This window comes from Acanthochromis polyacanthus, chromosome 6 (genome assembly GCF_021347895.1).
Source record: "Acanthochromis polyacanthus isolate Apoly-LR-REF ecotype Palm Island chromosome 6, KAUST_Apoly_ChrSc, whole genome shotgun sequence".
In the NCBI taxonomy this organism is placed as follows: Eukaryota; Metazoa; Chordata; class Actinopteri; family Pomacentridae; genus Acanthochromis; species Acanthochromis polyacanthus.
In genome coordinates, this window is record NC_067118.1 from 28,439,624 (window position 1) to 28,462,238 (window position 22,615).

The 22,615-nt window shown below is 39.8% G+C and overlaps 1 protein-coding gene across 5 annotated transcripts; it reads right to left on the reverse strand.

Moving 5' to 3' along the window:
- Positions 1-389: 389 nt before the first annotated feature.
- On the reverse strand, positions 390-22,474 carry nfascb (neurofascin homolog (chicken) b). Of its 5 annotated transcripts, none has more exons than XM_022204085.2 (27): positions 22,037-22,474; positions 17,846-17,967; positions 17,652-17,757; positions 17,385-17,575; positions 16,173-16,295; positions 15,805-16,023; positions 13,479-13,590; positions 13,117-13,304; positions 12,908-13,039; positions 12,666-12,809; positions 9,984-10,095; positions 9,379-9,542; positions 9,137-9,284; positions 8,202-8,326; positions 8,018-8,119; positions 7,689-7,886; positions 6,296-6,366; positions 5,976-6,198; positions 4,746-4,861; positions 3,798-4,008; positions 3,563-3,685; positions 3,095-3,268; positions 2,859-2,990; positions 2,585-2,654; positions 1,932-1,943; positions 1,694-1,729; positions 390-1,559 (listed from the first exon to the last, which is right to left on the reverse strand). In XM_022204085.2, the coding sequence occupies exons 2-27, from the start codon at positions 17,919-17,921 to the stop codon at positions 1,328-1,330; spliced, it is 3,540 nt and encodes a 1,179-aa protein (XP_022059777.2). In that variant the 5' UTR covers positions 17,922-17,967; positions 22,037-22,474; the 3' UTR covers positions 390-1,327. The 5 variants fall into 5 exon arrangements, with proteins under 5 accessions (XP_022059777.2, XP_022059775.2, XP_051805814.1 ...); XM_022204083.2 differs by having other exon boundaries at positions 17,846-17,970; XM_051949854.1 differs by lacking the exon at positions 22,037-22,474 and adding an exon at positions 19,099-22,007.
- Between the last annotated feature and the right edge of the window lie 141 nt (positions 22,475-22,615).

Here is a 22,615-nt window from a genome sequence, read left to right on the forward strand (position 1 = left end):
ATAAATAGTCCAAACCAAAATTGGTGTCCAAACACGGAATTTTTGGACACCAATCTTTATGCTAAGCTAAGATAGCTAGATGCTCTCTGTACATTTTGTTTTCTAGCCCTCAACAAGAAAGCAAAGAAGTGTAATTCCCCAAATACAAAACTTTTACCACTATGCTTTTAAAGTAAATTAAATACAAAATTGTGTAATTCAAATTTACTTTACATTGTTTAAACTCTTGGCAGCTTAATTATACACTAATGTAAATAGCTCCAAGCTAACCTGTTCTTTTTTCTTCATTCTACTTAATTTTGTTTTGCTTTCTTTTTTATTTTTCTTATTACTTCATTCTTGATGTTTTGCCAGTATTACTATAATCCAGTCAATAAAGCACATTAAACTGTGGGAAATTGTAATTTTATTCAAAGAATAGTAAACCTGGTTATCCCTTTAAGATTTAAACAGAGCAGCAGAATCCACATTCATATAAGACATGCTAGAAATAAATACCCTCACTTTATTTAAATTAAGGCAGAACTGGCTTAATACACAGACAATGTTAGGAGTCAAATAAACGCTGTTACATAATGATTAATAATCATTATAAATTAAGGTGGCCAGTTCAAGAGCAACATGTGATTTTACAGCTGGTTCATGGCTGCTTGCTGATTCCCTAAATGGTTTGAGGTCTCTCCGTTAGACCAAAGTGCAAATTGACGAATGAATGAATTATCCCCGGCAATCATATTTTCCTTCATCTATCACTTTCTCACTCTCACATTATACGTTCAGCTCTGGTGTATGAATCATGGTGGAGAATGTCTGCATTCTGAGATTACACCAAAGCTCCTCTGATGGTGAAAGTTTGGTGTGCCGTCCTTATTTTAAATCGCAAGTACACAAAAATAACACAAATCTCGTTCTTGAAATTAGTAGAAAGAAAAAGATGCAACAACAGTAGTTAATTTGGTCCTTGCAACTGCTTTTATCAACATGATAAACTGATCCACTTCTGTCCCGTGTGATGCACAGCCAGAGTCTCTCCATCGAAAGGATAATTGAAGGCATGTGCACAAACACACGGTATCTTTAATCTCAAAAGAAAAGGTAAAGCTTCCTTTTCTTTCTAGAAAGATGGTTCCAACTTTTCCATCTTTTCTTCCTCAAATGCATGAAAGTTTTGTTGTCTCCAAGAAAAAGGAGGACTGAACAGCTTCTCAGTCTCTTGCCGTTTCCTCCTATAGATCCTCCTACAAGTTCCTTCAGGTTCTTCACTCGAAATGAACGGTACAAGCACAGCGGCAAATGGCTGAGATGAAGTGCGGAGGGCAGTCTGAAGTTACGCCAGGGAGTAGATGGTGTTCATCGGTGAGTGGAGCTCCAGATTTCCACCAAAGTCCAACTCCCTGACATCTCTCCTGGTTCCTGTGTACTGGCCAATGAATGAGCCATCCTCATTAAATGGTATCTCGCCCCCTTCTCCATATTCCACCAGACTGTCATCGCTGTCCGATCGCTTCATCATAGCCTCAATAGATGGCTGGCCTCTTTGAAGCCCTCTTTCCTCCTCTCTACAAAAAAAAAAAAACCCAAAACAATAAGTATGTTTTGTGAATGCAAAAAGACAGAAAATATGTAAAATATGACTGAATCCCTTTGTATTAATTATTGGCAGCAGTAGATTAAACAGTATACGTCTACAAACCTCCGAGGGTAGGGCAGAGTGGAGACACGTGTGATCCTAAAATAAATAACAGTTTGTTTTAGATGAACATGTGAGAGGATTAATCACAGTTTGCATAATCCAGTTACAACAGGTTTATGAAAGAACTAATGAACCAATAAATATGCTGTTTACAGTTTGAAAATCAGTGGCATCTCCTCAGGATTGTACAGTTGAAATGTCAATAGTGTCAATGTGTCAATGTTTAGTTTTTTCATACCTTTCAAGGGACCTTGAGTGGTTCAGTGCAAAAACAACAGTGTTTTGGAAAGAAAAGGAAGGGTTTAGATATAAAAAGTAGAGTTAAAAAAAATCTGAGATGAACATAAATACGATCAAAGAGTTATCATAAATAAAACTAAAAATCTGATTTGATTTGTAGCTGTGCAGCATCATGCTCAAAGTTTATTAACATTAGAGGCACCCTGTGGAATATGAAGCAACTGTTGCACTATGGAGCAATGGTTTTAAATGAACTGCTTCAATTTTTGTGTGTTTTATGCACATGTGGGCATCCAGCATGAGAAACATGGTTGTCTCTGGTCTACTGTTCCAGTAGCGCTGAACACATATTGCAATGTGCCAGGAAAGACCAACATGAATTTTAACAGAGGGCGATTGGAATCCAGTTGGCTCAGCAGTTCCACAGAACAACTTTCATTCACCAAACTTCTAATTCTGATGCACAGCTACAGAGCAAATGGAAGAAAAAATTACTTTAAAAAACATTTAACAATGACAGTGATTCAGTGTTATATTATAGAAATATAATCACTCATTTGGTGATGAATAATATCATGTGCCCTCACATAATTTATAGTACAGGAGTAGTAAATGCTTTTTTAAGGTGCCCTAGAACCTTTTGGTGCTTACCGATAATCAAATGAACCCTCTTGATCTTTGTCATCCACCGGCTCCAGTGAAATGTCCTTTTTTTCACGTACTGAAATGACAGCAAGCCGCCCTGTTATATCATAGATACTTGTCATGGATTAAGTGTCATAACAAATGGTTGCAGCAACTTTTACTCTAGATTAGTGCGACTTAATAATTTAATTATTAATTATTAATTATTAATCCAGTGAGCAGGCAGTCTAAAATCCAACGTCTGACTGACGTCACTGACCACCTGTCAGAGTGGCTGTACCTGGGTATTTCCCCCCTCTGCTCCTCTTGATGAAGCACACGATGAGGAGGATGAGCACGATGAGAGCCACGGCACACATTATCCCAATGAACCACCCCTGGGTGGTGATGTCCACCTGGTCCTGAGCGTATACTGAGACCCACAAGAGAACACACCATCAAAGCCAACATCCACTCAACACTGTTTATTTGATACTAAACCAATTGTGTTGATGCATGGAGACAGTAGTAAATTACTTTCTGTGGTGTAGTGGGGCGACTCCTCTGTGTGCCACTCCCCTAACCCCAGCCGAGTTCGTGCTGCCACTGAGAATCTGTATCGAGTGTAGCGGTCGAATCTCCGGATTGAGAAGCTGGTTGTGTTAGGAGGGAACTCCTCGACTCTCAGCTCCTCTCCTCTGGTGGCATTCACTGTGGAAAGAGTGGACATTTCTGTGCAGTAGAACTCTTGATGCCAGTACAATACACACAACTGAGCTATTAGGCACCTCACCTGCTCAGTCAGTGGCTATACAAGTATTCATTACCCTCTTGAGAACACACTTCAGTGGTAGTCTGGTGTGTGAGTGCATATAGAAGTGCGCTATTATCTGCTGCAGGGATGTGGACCTAAACCGATTCCTCTTCTGGTTTTAGAGCTTGACTGTCCACCTACTTCATACTCAGAGTGTGCTTGAGAGTGTTTGGAATGGTGGATTGGCGTACCTGTCTGATACTTGAGGGAATACCCCGTAATGATACCGTTGGGCTCTGCTGGCAGGTCCCAGTCAACATAAATACTATCCAGATGTCGCTGTTGGATCCTGAAGGATGTGGGAGCAGATGGTACTATACAGGCAAAAACACAGCAGGAGATGACAGATATTAGCCTGCTTGAGCTTTCTAGAGGATGATCTGTATTACTCCTGCGTCTTTGCCTTAGATTAGATACTGTTTTTACCTCCTTCAGGTGTTGAAAAGTGTATGTTATTACTTGGCGGCCCTTCGTATCGATTATTTGCCACCACTATGTACATCTTGTAGTTGCTATAGGGAATAAGGTTGGTGACAATCCCAGAAGGCTCTGGCACATCGTCTGGAAACGATTTGGATTTCATCGCTCTGTTGACCCAGTGCCACCTCAGCTGGCTGCTGTCCCTCCAGTAGTACACCTGAGAGACGACACACATTTTAAATCTGTTGCTCTTCCAGAAAATGCTGCAGTGTTATTTTTATCAAACACACTGAGCGTTTTGGTCAAGGAACTTTGTCAAGGATTAAATTCACAGCAGAATCTGTGCACTAAATCCACCTGAAACAACCAATCAATAAACAAATCTCAGCCTTGAGCCAATTATAGCTTAAAAAAGTAATAAGAAAATACATCCTACCACAATGGAAGCAACTGAAAATATGAAAAAATGAAGTTTTGCAAGAGATAAAATGTACAAACATGACTGAGGAGAAGTAGATCAGACAATGATCATTCAGAATGAGAATATCTTCCTAACACTAAATTATGCAAACCTACCCGTTTCATAAGTCTGATATAAAGAAACTAACAATAGAATAAATTCTGAATAGGAGCAAGCAATGTCAATATATATTCCACAAAAATCAAATCAAAATTTTCAATATAATTTCCAGATAAATAGTCAAATGATGCACAAAATATGGCCATAATAGAAAGAATAGAATGAAAGGAACTAATATTTTTTAATGTCAAAATATGTAATTCAAAATAAACTGTTTTTATTGACAATAGTTTTCTTATCTGCCTCCTCGATCCCTGTCACTGATTGACTCTCCTAGGGAAGTATAGTGTGTCCTCAGTTTCTACAGTCCATCAATATAAATGTAAGCTATATTTAAAGTGCATTATGCTGTACTGAATTCACAGTAGACTCACCTTGTATTCTTTCAATTCTCCCATAATAGAACCTCGTGTCACGGTGTCCCAGTGTACAGTCACCTGTGTGCTCTCGATGTCAGACACTCTGAGGTTCAGGGGTGCAGCTATAGGACCTTGGGGGAAACAGAAATGGCACAGTGCTTTGTCTTTGCTATCAGTGAACACACAGCACATGATAAGAGGAACAACTTGTCCCAGACGTATAAAAAAGAGGAGGACCATAAAACAGCGAGGGATTACATTTAGAACACAATGAGAGGTTTCCTCCTCTGAAATAAGTTATGGTTCTCTGCGAGTTCAGGTTCAGAAGGACTGTACACAGGACAGTGCACTTCCCTTTCTTTTTATATCTGCTGACAACTGACTTAACTAGAAAAAATAACCTTTTGAAGAAAAATAACCTACAAAAGGTGACAGAACTGCTTCCAACATTTAGGTGGTGAGATGTGTAGAGAAACATCATGAGCTGTTTCCACGTAGGTCATTAATAATTTGATGATAAATATGAAAATGATGTAAGTTTCTACAATTTAATGAACCATTGATCTCCCCATGCCAAGTTCGGGGGTGCTAATCATGGAGCTATCCAGCTGAAATTACTACTACAGTCATAATAAGAGTGGTGATTTTAGATGATGTTGCAATGCTGACATTTAAATTCATTATTTGGGCCAATTATGGACAGAAATTCAGAATAATAAAAGAAAAATATGTAACCTCTGATGGTTTAAAAGAATAAGACAATACAATCTGTCTGTCACCACATTTTATAACAGATCTTTGACAGCAGTCAGGAGGGAAATCTGGCTGTGGAGCAGGTCAAACTGTGAGACAGCCGAACAAAATTAATGGCACGCCAGAAACCCAACTGATTGTTGGACAGACAGATAGTTGATCATTCCTGCAATTAATCAGTAGCTGTCGCCTCTGTCAAATCGAATGTCAGCTGCAACCCATCTGGCAGAAACTGGGGTTGTAAATTTAGTCTGGGGAGAGCGATTTGGGGTTAAAACTGAGGTTAATCTGCCCAGTGTTATGCTGGGCCTTAGACTGCTCTATATACCATCATCAAAACACCAAAAAAGGTGATATATCTCTACAGAATGCTGTGGTACCTGTAGTGGAGACCAAATCAATCTATGTGAAACTGCACTCAAGTTGCTCTGGTGGCTCACTAACACTCTTGGATGTTTTCTGTATTACAATGCAGTGAATTTAAGAACTTACGGTCTTCACCAGAATACCCGATAACAACAGGAGACTCTGGTCCCAACCCAAAGTCGTTGACAGCCTGGACTTTGAGCTCATAAGGTGTGAAGGTGTCGGCATCATAGATGTAGTATTTCAGCCACTTTGTGGTTGCGTTCTTCCACTCCTCTCGAGAATCTCTCCTTCTCCACCACACCAAATACTTAAGTTTGGGTCCATTCCACTCTCTGTAGGTCAGAGGCTGAAAGCACAGATCACAGCAACCAACAGGGTTTTTATTGTGATAGAAACTGAAGATAGTGAATATGAAGGTTTCATTTGGGTTCAGTCCTTATTACCTCCCAGCTGATCTCCATGTTGTTTCTCCATGTACCCACACCTTTTAAATTCTTTGGGATGACATCTGGAGCTGTGCAGAAAAAAAAAACGTTGTGTGACGGTCAGCATACGTGAATCTGTCTGTGTGAAACATTACAGAAAAACAGACCAACGGATTTGGATGGAATTTTCAGGAAAGGTCAGAAATGACACAAGGACCAAGTGATTAAATTTTGGCATTGATGCAGCTTATACTGTGGATTCACGGCTTTGTTAAAGATTGCCCATTGGCAGATATAGCAGCCTGCACGACGTCACTGTAACCATGACGTGAACACTGTCTGCTACCCGCTGACGATCACATGATTGCAATCCTACGACAAATTGACCATGATTTAGCAGTTGGAAATCATACAAGGAACAAATGATTAAACTGTGGGGTGTTTCTAAGTCCCATCAATTCCTGCCGCAACATATTTTGGTCACGCGATGTAGCAAACCCTAGCCAGACACGTTAAGTTCAGCCGTCATCCTTATCTGAACACAAATTCACCTTTCTGTCCCTCATTTCTGCACCATAATGTGCGAGAATGGCTGAATTCCTCACAATGATGGGAAGACTCCAGGAAGACACTAATCTATCACTTTGTGTCCTGAATAAGCAAACATATATCTTAAAGCTAGAGTACAGGAATTGTGCATATAAATAAAGAAATATCAGTCACATTTAAGCCCTTGCCAAATAGTTTGTGCAATGCTGACTAAACCTATAAGCATCTGGAAAATCTGTTGTCTCAGAAATTTGAAATCTGGTGTCTGTGGTGGCATTTCTATGCTTGGGAGTAATGATTGTGATAGTGTTGATTTTATGTCAGTCTTAGATGGCTGGTTTGCCAGAGCTGAAGAGGGAAGTGATTGTAGGAATCGAAACAGAGTTGACTCTTGAATTTCCCTTGGGATTAATAAAGTATCTATCACATTTCAGCAAAAAAACTTAGGAAGCATCCAAAAAAGGTTTCTGGTGCTTCAGATGAAAAAGAAATTCTGCATTCAGGGGAAGGATTAGAGTCTAAATAAGAAAACAAGCATGTGTCAACAGTGTTTGTGTAATCATTGTTTCTGCCAGAATGGAGAAACAAAAGTTTTGTACTGCAGGTTTAATTAATGAGGTTTAGGCATGTTGGGAAGTGGATTTTTGTACTTTAACACGGAGCCAGACCAGCTGCTTCTCTCTACATCCAGTCCTCAAGGTAAGATCACTTACTCTGGCATCAGCCAATCAATAATCATCATTATTACAATTATCATATATCCCAAATTACATTTTCAAATGATGTAAGATGTGATCACGCATACTTTCTCTGAATTTGTTGCCTCATACAACCAACATGGATTACATTAACTTAGACCTACGTGCACCGCTGGTCTGGAAGCGCGTAGAAGGACGACTGGGGCGACTCGCTCCGATTTCATTAATGGCGATGACCCTGAATTCGTAGTAGGAGAAAGGTGCGAGGTGCAAAATGACAGAGTTGAGGGTCCCGGGATACGTTGAAAGGTTTCTCCACTTCCCAGGCAGCCAGTCGTCATCGTCAAACTGCACCAAGTACTCTGTAGGAAAGAAAAGAATGTAGAAATGTGGGAAAAATCGCTGGTGTGTCTACCACAAAAATGACTCCAAAAAAGTAATACTAAAAAAATGGGATTATTTCTCTTAATTTATTTGACTTCATGGCTTTTACCTGTGATGGGGCTGTGGTTGCTGTCTCCAGGAACCCAGCTGAGTCTTACAGTCCGCTCATATGGATCTGACAACTCCAAGTTAGTCGGAGGATTTGGACGATCTGCAAACAAAAACAATAAGTCAAAAAAGCCCCAACACATTGCATGGTTGATGAAATACTGTTAAAATGAAATGCATCATACCCATCACCATTAGGTGTGCTGAAGCAGACTTCTGGTCCAGCTCATTCTTGATCACACATGTATAATTGCCTTCATCTCCTCTGTTTACATTAGTGATGACCAGATTTGATTCATCCAGAGAGATCCTGAGAAAGTAAGGAAAGCCAATGTGCAATAAAGACTTTATCTGCAGTTGTACTAACAGTTCTTATATTAACATCCCTCTTGGAAGCTGTCCCTTTTATTCCTTTTCAACATCGAATCAAGGTCAGTTTAGCTTGGCTTTAATGACAAGAATTTCCTCAAAAAAAACTGACAGATTCGTGTCAAAATGAAAACCGATTTTGCTAAAGTCAAAATCATGCTAATTAAAAATCTAAAATTCTATGATTGCATAAGTATTCACCCCTTTAAAGTCACTCACCTAATTCAACACAGATGCAGCCAACTGCCGCTAAAAGTCACTCATTTAGTGAAATAACCATCAGGGCCACCAAGACACCTATGACTTCTGAAAAAGGTACAAGTTTCACCAGAAGAGATGGGAAGTCAACTGGAAAAAGGTTCTTTGATCTGACAAGACCAAAATTGATCTCGTTGGCCTGCATGCCATGTTAGAAGAAATTAAATTTATCCACACGGGCTCAATGTTGTAGCTGCAGCAAAAGGCGCATCTATTAATTACTGACTTGGATGGGGGGAATGCTTTAGCAACCATTTATTTTATGCTCTATATTGATCTGCAATCTTTAATTAATTGACATTACTTTTTAGAAAACTGGTTGAAATTTTTCATTTTGTCCTTTAAAAAAAAAAAAAAAAATTCTTGTTGAAAAAGCCAGACTAAATTGGCCATGATTCAATGCTGTAAAGCAATAAAAAAGGGAAAACATCCAAGGTAGGAGAATACTTTATTAAAGGCATTGTACTTTTTAGAGTGTATATTTTTTACTTACCTCCAGCCAAGAGTGACATGCTTTTTGTTTTTTAACCAGTTGGTTGTGACAGGAGTCGTGATATCTGCTTTAACTCCGCACTCTAACCGCACATCAGTTCCACGCATGACTTTCATACTCTGTGGTTTTGTAACAATTATTATGGGTTCTGAGAAAGGTGGATGACAAAAGAACAATAATATTACACATTTGAAAATTGTTTCAAGTCAAAGGTTTTCTATATTAATGACTGAAACCCTCACCTTTGACCTCTATTCGGACCTGATTCTCATCTCTTCCTGCGATGTTGCTGATTATACACAGGTAAGTTCCCTGGTCTTCTATCTGTATGCGTTTGATCTCCAGCGTCCCATTACTGTGGGTCTTGAAGCGATTTCCTTCAAGATTTCCTTGTCCATATCTGGACCTGTGTGAGTAAACCCACAAACATATACAGTCAGGTCCATTAATATTTGGACATGGCACAATTTTCAGCATTTCAGCTCTGTACACCATCACAGTGGATTTCAAATGCAACAATCAAGATGTGCTTTAAGTGCAGACTTTCAGCTTTAATTTGACAATATTCACATCCAAATAAGGTGAACGGTGTAGCAATTACAACACATTTTATATATGTGCCCTCCACCTTTTGTGTAAGTTATTTTTTGGGCCTTAATTATAGAGAAGAATGGAGAGAGTGAAAATGTGGAGAAAAGAGTGGACGAAAGAAAATCTATTGTGGTGCTGAAATGGTGAAAATTGTGTTAATGTCCAAATATTTATGGACCTCACTGTACATATGCACACTGTGAGCTCATTTCTGAACTCACACTTTACATTTAAGCATCAAACATTGGATTCTTACCATCTCAACTCCGGTACTGGAGACCCAAAGTAGCGGCAGTCTAATAAAGCATGACTACCTTCTATCACCTTTATGTGTTCATTTCTTGGTCCAAGAATACGAGGGGTTGCATCTAGAGGAAAAAAAAAAACAACTGTAACATCAGCCATGAATAATTAATTCCAACATACTTTTGCTGTACACTCTACAGAAGCAAAACTTAAACAGTGGCTGAAGTGCATTATGGTAAAGCTACACACGTGGACAAAATTGTTGGTACCCCTCAGTTAAAGAAGGAAAAACCCACAATTCTCACTGAAATCACTTGAAACTCACAAAAGTAACAATAAATAAAAATTTATTGAAAATTAAATAATCAAAATCAGCCATCACTTTTGAATTGTTGATTAACATAATTATTAAAAAAAACAAACTAATGAAATAGGGCTGGACAAAAATGATGGTACCCATAACTTAATATTTTGTTGCACAACCTTTTGAGGCAATCACTGCAATTAAACGATTTCTGTATTTGTCAATGAGCGTTCTGCAGCTGTCAACAGGTATTTTGGCCCACTCCTCATGAGCAAACAGCTCCAGTTGTCTCAGGTTTGATGGGTGTCTTCTCCAAATGGCATGTTTCAGCTCCTTCCACATATGTTCAATGGGATTCAGATCTGGGCTCATAGAAGGCCACTTTAGAATAGTCCAACGCTTTTCTCTCAGCCATTCTTGGGTGTTTTTGGCTGTGTGTTTTGGATCGTTGTCCTGTTGGAAGACCCATGACCTGCGACTGAGACCAAGCTTTCTGACACGAGGCAGCACATTTCTCTCCAGAATGCCTTGATAGTCTTCAGATTTCATCGTACCTTGCACACTTTCAAGACACCCTGTGCCAGATGCAGCAAAGCAGCCCCAAAACATTACTGAGCCTCCTCCATGTTTCACCGTAGGGACAGTGTTCTTTTCTTCGTACGCTTGGTTTTTGAGTCTATGAACATAGAGTTGATGTGCCTTACCAAAAAGCTCCAGTTTGGTCTCATCTGTCCAAAGGACATTCTCCCAGAAGCTTTGTGGCTTGTCAACATGCATTTTTGCAAATTCCAGTCTCGCTTTTTTATGAGTTTTTTTCAGCAGTGGTGTCCTCCTTGGTCGTCTCCCATGAAGTCCACTTTGGCTCAAACAACGACGAATGGTGCGATCTGACACTGATGTACCTTGGCCTTGGAGTTCACCTTTAATTTCTTTGGAGGTTGCTCTGGGCTCTTTGGATACAATTCCAACGATCCGTCTCTTCAATTTGTCATCAATTTTCCTCTTGCGGCCACGTCCAGGGAGGTTGGCTACTGTCCCGTGGGTCTTGAACTTCTGAATAATATGAGCCACTGTTGTCACAGGAACTTCAAGCTGTTTAGAGATGGTCTTATAGCCTTTACCTTTAAGATGTTTGTCTATAATTTTTTTTCGGATGTCCTGGGACAATTCACTCCTTCGCTTTCTGTTGTCCATGTTCAGTGTGGTACACACCTTTTCACCAAACAGCAGGGTGACTACTTGTCTCCCTTTAAATAGGCAGACTGACTGATTATGAGTTTGGAAACACCTGTGATGTCAATTAAATGACACACCTGAGTTAATCATGTCACTCTGGTCAAATAGTTTTCAATCTTTTATAGAGGTACCATCATTTTTGTCCAGGCCTGTTTCATTAGTTTGTTTTTTTTAAATAATTATGTTAATCAACAATTCAAAAGTGATGGCTGTTTTTGATTATTTAATTTTCAATAAATTTTTATTTATTGTTACTTTTGTGAGTTTCAAGTGATTTCAGTGAGAATTGTGGGTTTTTCCTTCTTTAACTGAGGGGTACCAACAATTTTGTCCACGTGTGTACAAGCAGCAGAGACATCTATTTTTCCTCTTCCATGAAGGAATCCTTTCTGCTTCTTTGTCACATTTTAGTGCACAATGATCAAAACCAGTAATTTAAAAGGTTAAAAATGTGATTATTTATTTACACTTTCAGCTTTAATTTAAATGTGTGAAGTAATATAGTGTATTTTTAACAGGTCAGGGTTCAGTAAGAGTTTTATGGATATTTTTTTTCTTAATTCCTTAATCAAACAGTGACTGAGCTGAAAGATGCAATAAAGCCTTGAAGGGCTCCAGATTTATTGAGATGCTACACAGTAATTTGATCCAGTGTTACAAACATATTCAGTATTGACACTTTAAAGAGTGAATTTGCTATTGTTTTAAATATGGATTTCACATGCTATTTAAAAGTTTTACATCCAGTAACCTAAATCTTAATAGATCTGTTATTTATATATACAGTGTATGTGAGCACTTTCATTCATCAAATGTAAGTACACTGATTAGCCACAACATAAAAAGCTGCCTCCTTCTTTGAGTTGTTTGTTTTTAACTTCTATAGATTAACTTCAAGAACATATTTTAAAATGTGTGCAGAGTTATGCAGCAATGAAGCAACTTTCATGTGCTCTGTGAACAGAAACTTTTTATGTTTTTACCATCGACAACCATTTCAAGGGTGCATAAATTGTGCATGATAGCGGGTTTTCTTTGTTTTACTATTAAATGGTGACCCTCTTGACAAACTATTTAAAAATCTTCAAAAAGTTACTGCTTACATTAAAAAACAGCACTGTAAATGTCATGAAAGAAAGAGTAGTAACTTACGTATCACGTTGACAAATGCATTAGCCAATAAGTAACCAAACTGATTTGAAGCATTGCACTGGTAGACAGCAGTGTTTGAAGCGCTCACAGAACGGAAGATTAGCGTGTCTCCTGACACCTGTCTGTTAGGCTGTGGATCAGCAGCTGGAAACAACACACGAGGAAGGAAAAATATAGTTAAAATGACTATTATTTAGATATATTTTACAGTTCATAGATATCTTAAAAAAAACAAAACATACTTTCAATTGGTTCCCCATTGATGGACCAGCTGATTGTGGGACGAGGAGCCCCATCAGAACGACACACCAACCGCCCGTTTTCCTCCGGGGCCAAAATCAAATCAGTGGGCTTCTCTAACCAAAACGGAGCCGCTGTCAAATGCAGAGTATGTTGGCTGTTTGAAAAAGAATCAGGAAAACTGCACACTGTATGTTTCAGAAGACCTCACCTTTGACCCTGACAGTTATCGTGTGCTGGATGTAGCCCAGCCTGTTGGTAGCAGTGCAGGTGTATTCACCCACATCATCAAAGGACGCCTTTGGGATTTGAATCATCTTGTTGAAGTTCTTTACTTTCATGCGTGACGTCACTGCAAGGTCCTCTCCATCCTTGGTCCAGGTAATGTGGGGAGTTGGCCTTGATGATGATAAACGAGACTTTATGCAGGATGACTTTCAGGAAAGCAAAGTGAAAATACTCACACTGAACAGAAAACAGACACACAACTACGTGTGGTAAAAGGCTAACAAGACACAATATATACAATACATACAATACAATACAAACACTTTGTTTTGTTTCAACACTCACATTCCTGCAGCAATGCACTCCAGGAGCAGCTCCTCTCCTTGCAAGACCAGTATGGAGCTTGATGAACCTGTGGGGGACAACCAGGTGGGGGCAGCCTCTGACACCGTACGAGCTGCAGGGGAACGAAACCAGACACCACCAGTTAGGAACACATCAACATTTATTGACCAGTTATCTGACCATGAAGCAACATCTGACAAGTGTGCTAGCTAAGTCAGAAAATAGTGGAGGACAGCTGAAGCAGAGGAGAAAATCTCCACAGTTTGCAAGTTTACTTGGAGCAAAACAATGAGACAGAATTCAGCCGGATATAAAATAAACTGGTGCTACTGATAAGTGGGACATTCATAAAGCCTCAGAATTTAAGGAAAAAGAAGTTTTTTTTAGTTCTAAAAAGTCAAATTAGTGAGAACAAACAGAGCAGAAAGTGTACATAAATGCACACACCCTTTCCAAAAAATTAGAATACGATGGAAAAGTTAATTTATTTTCATAATTCCATTCAAAAAGTTAAACTTTCATAGATTCATTTAACTACTGAATCTACATTCTGCTCACAATTCAAACAATTTCAAGTATTTTTGTTTATTTGTACAAAATTTGTGCTTCCAGCTCATAAAACCCACAAAAACAGGAATTCAAAAAAATGGAATATTGAGAAGAAATCCCCATTTACAGAAAAAAAAGAAAAGAAATTAGGATCACATCAAATCAGTCAAAACGACATGTCAGTCTTCAATACTTGGTTGGGAATCCCTTTGCCTAAATCACTGCCTCCCTCGATGCACCGTGGCATTGAGGCAATCAGCCTGTGGCATTGCCTGGGAGTTATGGAAACCCAGACTTCCTTGATGCTTGCCGTCAGCTCTTCTGTGTCTTTGGGTCTGATGCCCCTCATTTTCCTCTTGATCATACCCCATATATTCTCAGTGGGGTTTAGGTCTGGCAAGTTGGCTGGTCAGTCAAGCACTGCGATTGGCTTCAAACCAGGTTTTGGTGCTTCTGACGGTGTGGACAGGGGCCAGGTCCTGCTGGAAGATGAAATCTGCATCTCCATACAGATCCTCAGCAGAAGGAATAATGAAGTCCTCTAAAACATTCTGGTAGACTGTTGCAGTGACCTTGGATTTAAGAAAGCAGAGTTTACCAACACTGGCACTGGACATTGCAGCCCAAATCATGACTGACTGTGGATATTTCACACTTGACCTCAAGCAGCTTGGGTTCTGTTCCTCACCCGTCTTCCTCCAAACCCTTGATTCCCGAATGAAAGGCACACTTTACTTTCATCAGAAAAGAGGACCTTGCATCACTGGCCAACAGTCCAGTCCTTCTTCTCCTTGGCCCAGTTGAGACGCTTCCTATGTTGGCTCAAGCTCAGAAGTGGCTTGACCCGAGGAACCTGACAGTTGTAGCCCATCTCCTGCCTCATTCCACTCTTTCTGGATCTCTGCCAGAGTCTTGAATCTTCTCTGTTTGATAATCCGCTGACGCCCACAGTCATCTCTTTTGCTGGTGCATCTTCTCCTGCCACATTTTGCCCTTCCACTAGATTTTCCATTGATATGCTTGGACACAGCACTCTGTGAACAGCCAGCTTCCTTAGCTATGAACTTTCATGGCTTACCCATCTTATGGAGGGTATCAATTACGGTGTTCTGGCCAGTTGTCAGATCTGCAGTCTTCCCCATATTGAACCAAACTGAAGCAATTTAATGACACCTGGGGAAACCTGCGCAGGTGCTCTGAGCTTAGTAGATGATTAGTGTGTGACAGTCAGTTTAAAACTTTCTTGCCCTGCAAAATTTGAGCTGATTTCTTCATAGTATTCTAATTTTTTTGAATCTATAATCTATGAAAGTTTAACTTTTTGAATGGAATTGTGGAAATAAATAAACTTTTCCACCATATTCTAATTTTTTGGAAAGGGTCTGTATGTGTGCAGTTATGCCAAGTTTAGCCAGTTCAGTTTCCAACATATTTACATATAAAACAGGATTTGGAAGAACTGAATGCCACTTTGTCCCTTGGTTGTGGTTTTGCTTTGTTACTCTCAGCTGCCTGCAGTCACTTCTGAGTAAGAATAGAAATGTTTCCACCAGAAGTCAAAGACCCCTGCTATGTCTCAGCTAACACTCCAGCTTGAATTATTTGCTTCCTTTGCCCCAATTACACTTTGTTGTGCTTCTACATGAGCCAAACGTCTCATGGAGCTTACAGGTTCTATCTGTAAACACTCTGACATGTATCTAGAAAGCCAAAAATGTGAAGTAATAGCAAAAAAAAAAAAAAGGATGCCAGGAACTGTGAGGACACTAATACTCACTTGTAAGCACCTTCACTACCACAGGCATCTTCTGTTGAATGACATTCTTGTAGGGGAAGCGGGCATTACAGCAGTAATCAGCAACAGAGTCATTAATCAGCACATTAGAGAAATACAGATCTCCATTGACTCCCATGGAAACCCTGCGGTCCGGCCACACAGCCTGCATGGTGGGGAAAGCTGTCTGGATTGGCCAGTTGAAAGGTCTCGCATATGAGCCTGAAATAAAACATGGTGTCCAAAGCATCATTATTTAAAGTAAGTTTACAGGAGATAGCTGTTGTCAAATCCATCTACGTTACTCTGTTTATGATTTTCTGTGTTTAACCCTGAACTTCAGTGCTCCAAACTGTGTATCAGACACTTACAGCTGGACATCCAATAGGTTTCAGGTTTCGGTGGGCCAGGCGGAGGGTCACAGGACAGGACCAGAGGCAAACCAGCGCTGACCACCACGGGCTCCAGAATCTCCCTTGGCCACACAGGAGCTCCTGCACAAACAACAACACAGTCAAGTTCTGCTGTTTTATGGCAGGGCTTGTTACAAATCTGAACAGAAAAATAATGGTTAATGTTGAGCCCCAAAAATCTAACCAAGACCAAAAAAAACATTGAATCCATCTGGCAAACAAATATGGTCTGTGTAGCTAAAATGTTTGTGGCATAGACAATGTTGTGAAAAAAAACAAAACCACATGTGCACAGAGCAACACATGCTGTGAGTTTTCCTGATGAGGGATCATAAAGTTTGTCTTATCTGTTATTTCACTATGACAAGCATGGGCACTGTAATCAAGTATAACAAAGGTTCATGCAGTCTTAAAACTAAATTAAGCCCGCAATCCTCAGCTGAATGCAGCTCATCTCAAAGTCAGCCCACATCAGCTCATTCTGTTGTGCACACGAAACTGACAGACCTCATACAGTATGTCTTATTTATCAGCCTGTTCACCCTGGTCAGTCCATGTCAGTTCAGAGAAAATTCAGGAAATATGTTGTTGCACCATCTTGGAATTTGTTCAGAGTTGTCTTATTTTGTAATTTTGGACCCAAAACTTAGTTTTGTAAAAAATAAATTGGCTAAATTTTAAAAATTTCATATGTTTTCAGATCTGGTACATCCTCCTACTGCACTATTACTGCTGTTATAACTCAGTAGCATCAAATCTGGTCCCACTTAACACACAATTTACTCCTGCTTGATTAACTTCCACAAAAAAAATCTGTGCGTTTCTGTTTTTAGCAGGAAGAATTTGAACAATAACTACATTTCTTTTTCTGTATGAGTCTACCTGCATTTAAGATAACATTCAGGAGAAGTGCAAATGAATTCCCAGAGAGAGTGACAATTAAAGCCACATCACATGTGGTGACATTTTTGCATTAGAGATCTTTCTGGGTTATTTCAAATTCCTTTTTAGTATTTTTTGTTCTTTTAGTCAATTAGAGCCTAAATGTTGTAAACATGGAGGTCACAATTTGTGACATTTTGCCCACACTGTGAGGTCACTGTACATCTGCTTTCACTGGTGGACACAAACAAACAGTTTATTCTTCTATGGTGCCAACCCTGAACTTACTGTACAGCTGTAGTCTGATCTTATTGGAGTACGCTGATCCATACTCATTGGAGGCGATGCACTGATACTCTGCCTCATACTGTTCTGGATTGTTCTTGGTGTAGATGTCCAGAGTCCCTGAGCGCCTGCGCATCGATGCCTGGGAGTCACGTGCCACGTTGAAATACTTCCCGTTACGCCTCCATGAGAAACTTAAAAACCAGAAAAACCAGTGAATTTTTATGCCTAAAGTGATCCATCTGTTCACTGTGCTGCTGCAGGTCTTACATAGGATGCGGGTTCCCTTTGGCTTCACACTCGATGACCATGGTATCTTTGGGGTCAACAATATGCTCCTTCATTGACTGCTTTATGATGGTTGGGGGTTGTCTGACTGCAAGGAGGAAAATGAAACCCAAATGTATGTGATGAGACAGACATATATTTACAACCAGCTGAAAGACACATCTTCTTTGACTCACCCTCCAGAGGAATGTCCAAAGCCCAAACACTCTGCCATAGAAGTAGCAGCAGCGCTGGTTCGACCAGTGTCCCCATCTTTACAGTTCATTTAGTCCAGTACTAACGTTGGTCACCAATTCTCCTGCTTGTAAATTGAATGAAGAAAAGCAGAATACATCTACAAAACACTTACTTCAGTCATTCATTCATAAACTGTTGAATGAGGAACATTGAAGTGTTTTAGTGAAGGTTCACAGTCATCCGCTTTGACATCATTGGACGTAGCACAGCGGTGGCACTCAGATTTCTTCATTTAAATAAGTGTACTACGGTATAAAAACACTGAATTACAAATAAAACTCCTTAATTGCATTTAAGCAAATGTATTATCAGTTTATGTATCAAATTAAAAGCATTTATTCTGTGGGAAAATAGGCTTGTGACTATTAATTTTTAATTCTAATATTGCTGAAGCAACTGTGTCTCCTGTATAGCATTTTTGCTGTTGTGGCTAAGTTGATAGTTTAGTATATTTCCAAGATTTAAAAAAAGGGGGCTGTGAGATCTGAATGGGGTAGTAAAGAAGAAAAAACAATTCATGCTACAAAAATGTATATTTTTTTCTATTATTTTTTGCAATATATTGCTTTATTTATTTGATATGTTTGGGTGTAAATCCAGTGCTAAATTAACTATCTGAGACATTCAGCAGTAGAATCACCTGCTTTCAACTTCTGACAAGTAGCTCCAACTATAAGGCAGAAAAGTTGGAAATAATTTATTTAATAAAGAACAAGGTATTGAATTTGATCAACTTTTCCAGTGTGCTTTTTTAAATGAAACAAGTGCTTTTCAATGAAAAATTATAATATGAAAATAAGGCTCACTGAAATGTATAATGGGAGCGTAGTGACATCATATTAAACTACATGTAACTCACTGAAGTATTTTCTCTTGAGTACCATAACTTAGTAACTTATCAAGATCCCACTGGTGTATCAGATTCTCTACCACTTTCACACAGCACAAACAACAGCAGAACAGGCTATTAAACCCATTAAACTGTCTCAAACTGACATGAAAATGAAGCCTCTGAAGTTCTGACAGGAGTAAATAGTGGTTAAGCATATCTGCATGATCTGATACAATTTATTTGTCAGATTTAACAAAGAGCGCCTCTCTAGATGTCTCTCCTCAAAATATTTCGCACTAAATATTCACTGAACAGTGCATCATGTTATTGTGATGAAAACAAAAAGTTACAAGGACCTACCACGCTCATGTAAAGTCAAATCAGGGCTCTCTCCTCCCCATCTCTGTGGCTTCCCTGATGCATCAATAATCCAGTGACTTTTCTCCAGGAAATTATTCTTGTTTATGTAGTATAGCAATTAATGCCTCAGCCCCTCAAATATCAGGTCAAGAACCCTTGAGGAGTTGATACCCATCAGAAATTGAGTTTCTGTGTGTCACTGCCACTTACACTCTGCCCACCCAGCTCATGAATAATGAATGAGCCCCATACAACACCTACACTTCACCCACTTCACTGTTCGGGCCAGGCTCGCATAAATCTGAACAGTTTGTCCTCATCAACCACAAAGTTTGTCCGCACAATGCATAAACTGGAGTTCTGAGAAATAAATGAATTTATTACACCAGTGGTTGGGGGAGGATTTTATATGGAATGACATATTTTCCTGGAGCCTGATTTTTCGTCATTATAGTGGAAGACTGTTTGCTTTCAGCTGGTTCAGTGTGAGGAAAAAATTGCTTTGCCCACAAGATTAGGCAAAAATGAAAGCACATAACAGCCCAGATAAGACAGATTGCATTGATGTTGGTTTTGATGACATCAAAATGTGGGTTTTATTGTTGACTGGAGGGAACTGGGCAGTGGAGAATGAAAGCAATTGTTTCTGTCATATGAATTTTACATGTTTTGCAAATTTCAAATCACATGACTTTCTGACAAGGGCTGGAAATATCCAACTTCTGGTCTCACATAGCCAGACCTATTGGCACAACTAACTTCCAGATATAAGAAAAACATTTTAAACCTCTTCCACACAGCTCTGCATTTTTAATTCCCCCCAGTTTTCCAAAATACCAATTAGAACCTATCCTCGTTTTGTGAAACGGATTTGTTTGCATACTGTCATTCAAATGCAAAAAAGAGGGGCAAAAGGTTGCTACCATTCATCTGACAAAATCCTACGGGGGGAAGAAGCAATTTTCTTTTCCTGGAAAAAGTGCCAAAGATACAGGAGAAGCTGTATTTGTGTAAAACAAAAGCTATCTCAAGGCTGTCAACAGAGTCCTGACCTGTGTAGGCTTTCAGGCATTCACATGGGGCTGCATATACAGACCAGCACTGACTGGACTAAACAATGGCTTGGTGGGGAGGTGGGGTAAAATGAGGTGGCCCTTCAACTTACAAATAAAATAAAACCTGTACTTACAAGTCAAAAATCAAAATGTGTACATGCATCATTCATATTTTCAGTTAGTGCACTTGTGATGTAACCTGCTGCGATCCATACCTCATGCTTTTTTATCCTCTTGCCCTGATCTCCTTCTCTATGTTGACATCTAAAATGCAACTGAACTTGCTTCACACAGAGCACAAAAGCTGGAGGGGTATGCTGAGCTTCTTGGCTATCAGAACGGGCTTTTCTCCCCATACATTGGACTGAGGCAGGCCTGGAAGTGAGCAGTGATCAGTGCCATGCACCAGATTGCACAGTGAAGAGGCACAGAGGCGGATAAAGCCAGCTGAGTGACGACAAAAAGGTCTCTATGCTCGCGGGTCTCCTTTGGCACGAGCGTCCAGAGCTCGTGTAAGAGCAGATGGCATGTGAGAACGAGTGTTCAACCACACAAGCTGCCCGTTCAGACCCGGAGCACCTACCATTTGCACTTTGACGTCACTGCATCGGGGAAAGCACAAGAGGAGGATGGAGAGAAACTCCTGTCGAAGAGGACTCAGGGCTAAATTACATCATCCCTACTGTGCAATTAAAACAATATTGTCTCTCAAAACTGAACACAGACTTTCTGGTTCGGGTGAGCTGTGGCAAGAAAATTCCATGCATGGGGCTCTGAATGGTTTGATGAACAAGAAAATGATGTGAAACAACACTATGGCCTTCGCAGGAACCTGATTTCAGCTCAAGTGAACACCTTTGTGAGAGTGTGGACTGACATGCTGGACACCAAAAGCACCAATTGAGAGAATTTCTTATGGATGAAGAGGAGTTTCATCCCTTGTGGAATCACTGCTAAGGTGCGCTAAGGTGCACTAATGTTGCACGTGAAGGGCCAACACCTCACTTTATGTTGATATTGCCTTTAATTTTTCACTCCTCTGGAAGTGCTCCTAACATTATGTCCATCCACACGTGAGAGAATATAAATGCTTAATGCTAATGTCAGCTCACGAGATGCTGATGAGCAGGTGTCATGTTGCCATGCCAACCACTGGAGTTTCCCTTATTGGTATGCTATTATTTTGCACAAAGCACAGGAATGTTGATAGTTTTGAAAAAAAAAGGTAAGAAATGGAGAAATGGCAAGTACTCAAAGAAAAGTCAACAGATTCACCATTAACTATATATATCTGCACAAAAATGTGCACCAATCTATCATATCGATACAAGATATATTTAACAAACTGACAGGCTGATGGCACTCGAGGACAAATCAGGGGAACACCAAAAACCATATGGATTAATTTTCTATTCCAGATTTCATGACAATCCATTCAACATTTGTTGAGCCATTTCAATACAGGTAAAAGTATTGAGCTTTCACACATCTGTGCTACTACTGTGGCTAAAAACACAAAGAACCATGAATATTCGGTGCCATGATCTTCTTCACAGTTCACATAAAGTTTAAATTTATTCTAATTTGTTTCTGTAACTTCTTTGCCACGTCACAAAAAGTGATGTTCATTCATGTCGAGAGCTGCACAATATTGCGTTCACTCCCCCCACTTCTCAACTCAGACTATGACATCATTAAAACCTTGACTTCCATTGACGCCTGTCTTGAACAACAGCTGCAAGGAGTAAAGCTCTCCTTCACATGGCAGCACACACTCACTCTGAAGTGTCTTCATGTGCTCTAATTCTGCACACTTAATTTCCAGAAACTAGCATTTAGACTTTGCTAAAGAAGATTCACCTGGTGAAAGTTAGGGGTCTTACCTTTATTTGTTTTTTCTGCTTCTCGGTCCCTTTTTTCCATACGTTGCACTGAAAGCTTCTACCCTCTTCTCACCTTCAGTCACGGTTGGTTCACAGCAGCATCTCCACACTGAGCTTCAGCTTTGCAGCATCATTTGGTTTTGGTGTTATTTTTCACTCCATCGTCCTTAAACAGGTGACAGAGTGAGCAAACAGAGGCTCATGTGGCTGCTTCTAGCCTGGGTCACACGCCTGGCAAACGGGGCCCCGAGAGCCAGTTATAATAAATCCATTGTGAAATCCACACATAAATATAACGTCATCTCCACTGTGATGGGAGAGGGAAGTGAAACAGAACTGCCATGTCATGCACTAACTGGCAGATTAGGTTTTAGTGTCATCCAGGGACTATCCAACAAAAGTATATTTTTTAAGAGGTCAAACAATATTTAGTTTTTCTTCATGTGTGCTGTTTCTGATGTTCAGTGTGCTCAATAGGGGGTGGGTCTCTGACCTTGTATCTTCACTCTGGCTGGCACGAATACACGCTCCGTCACACAAAGCGTTTCTGTCTGCAACAAAGTCAGTCTATTGTGGACA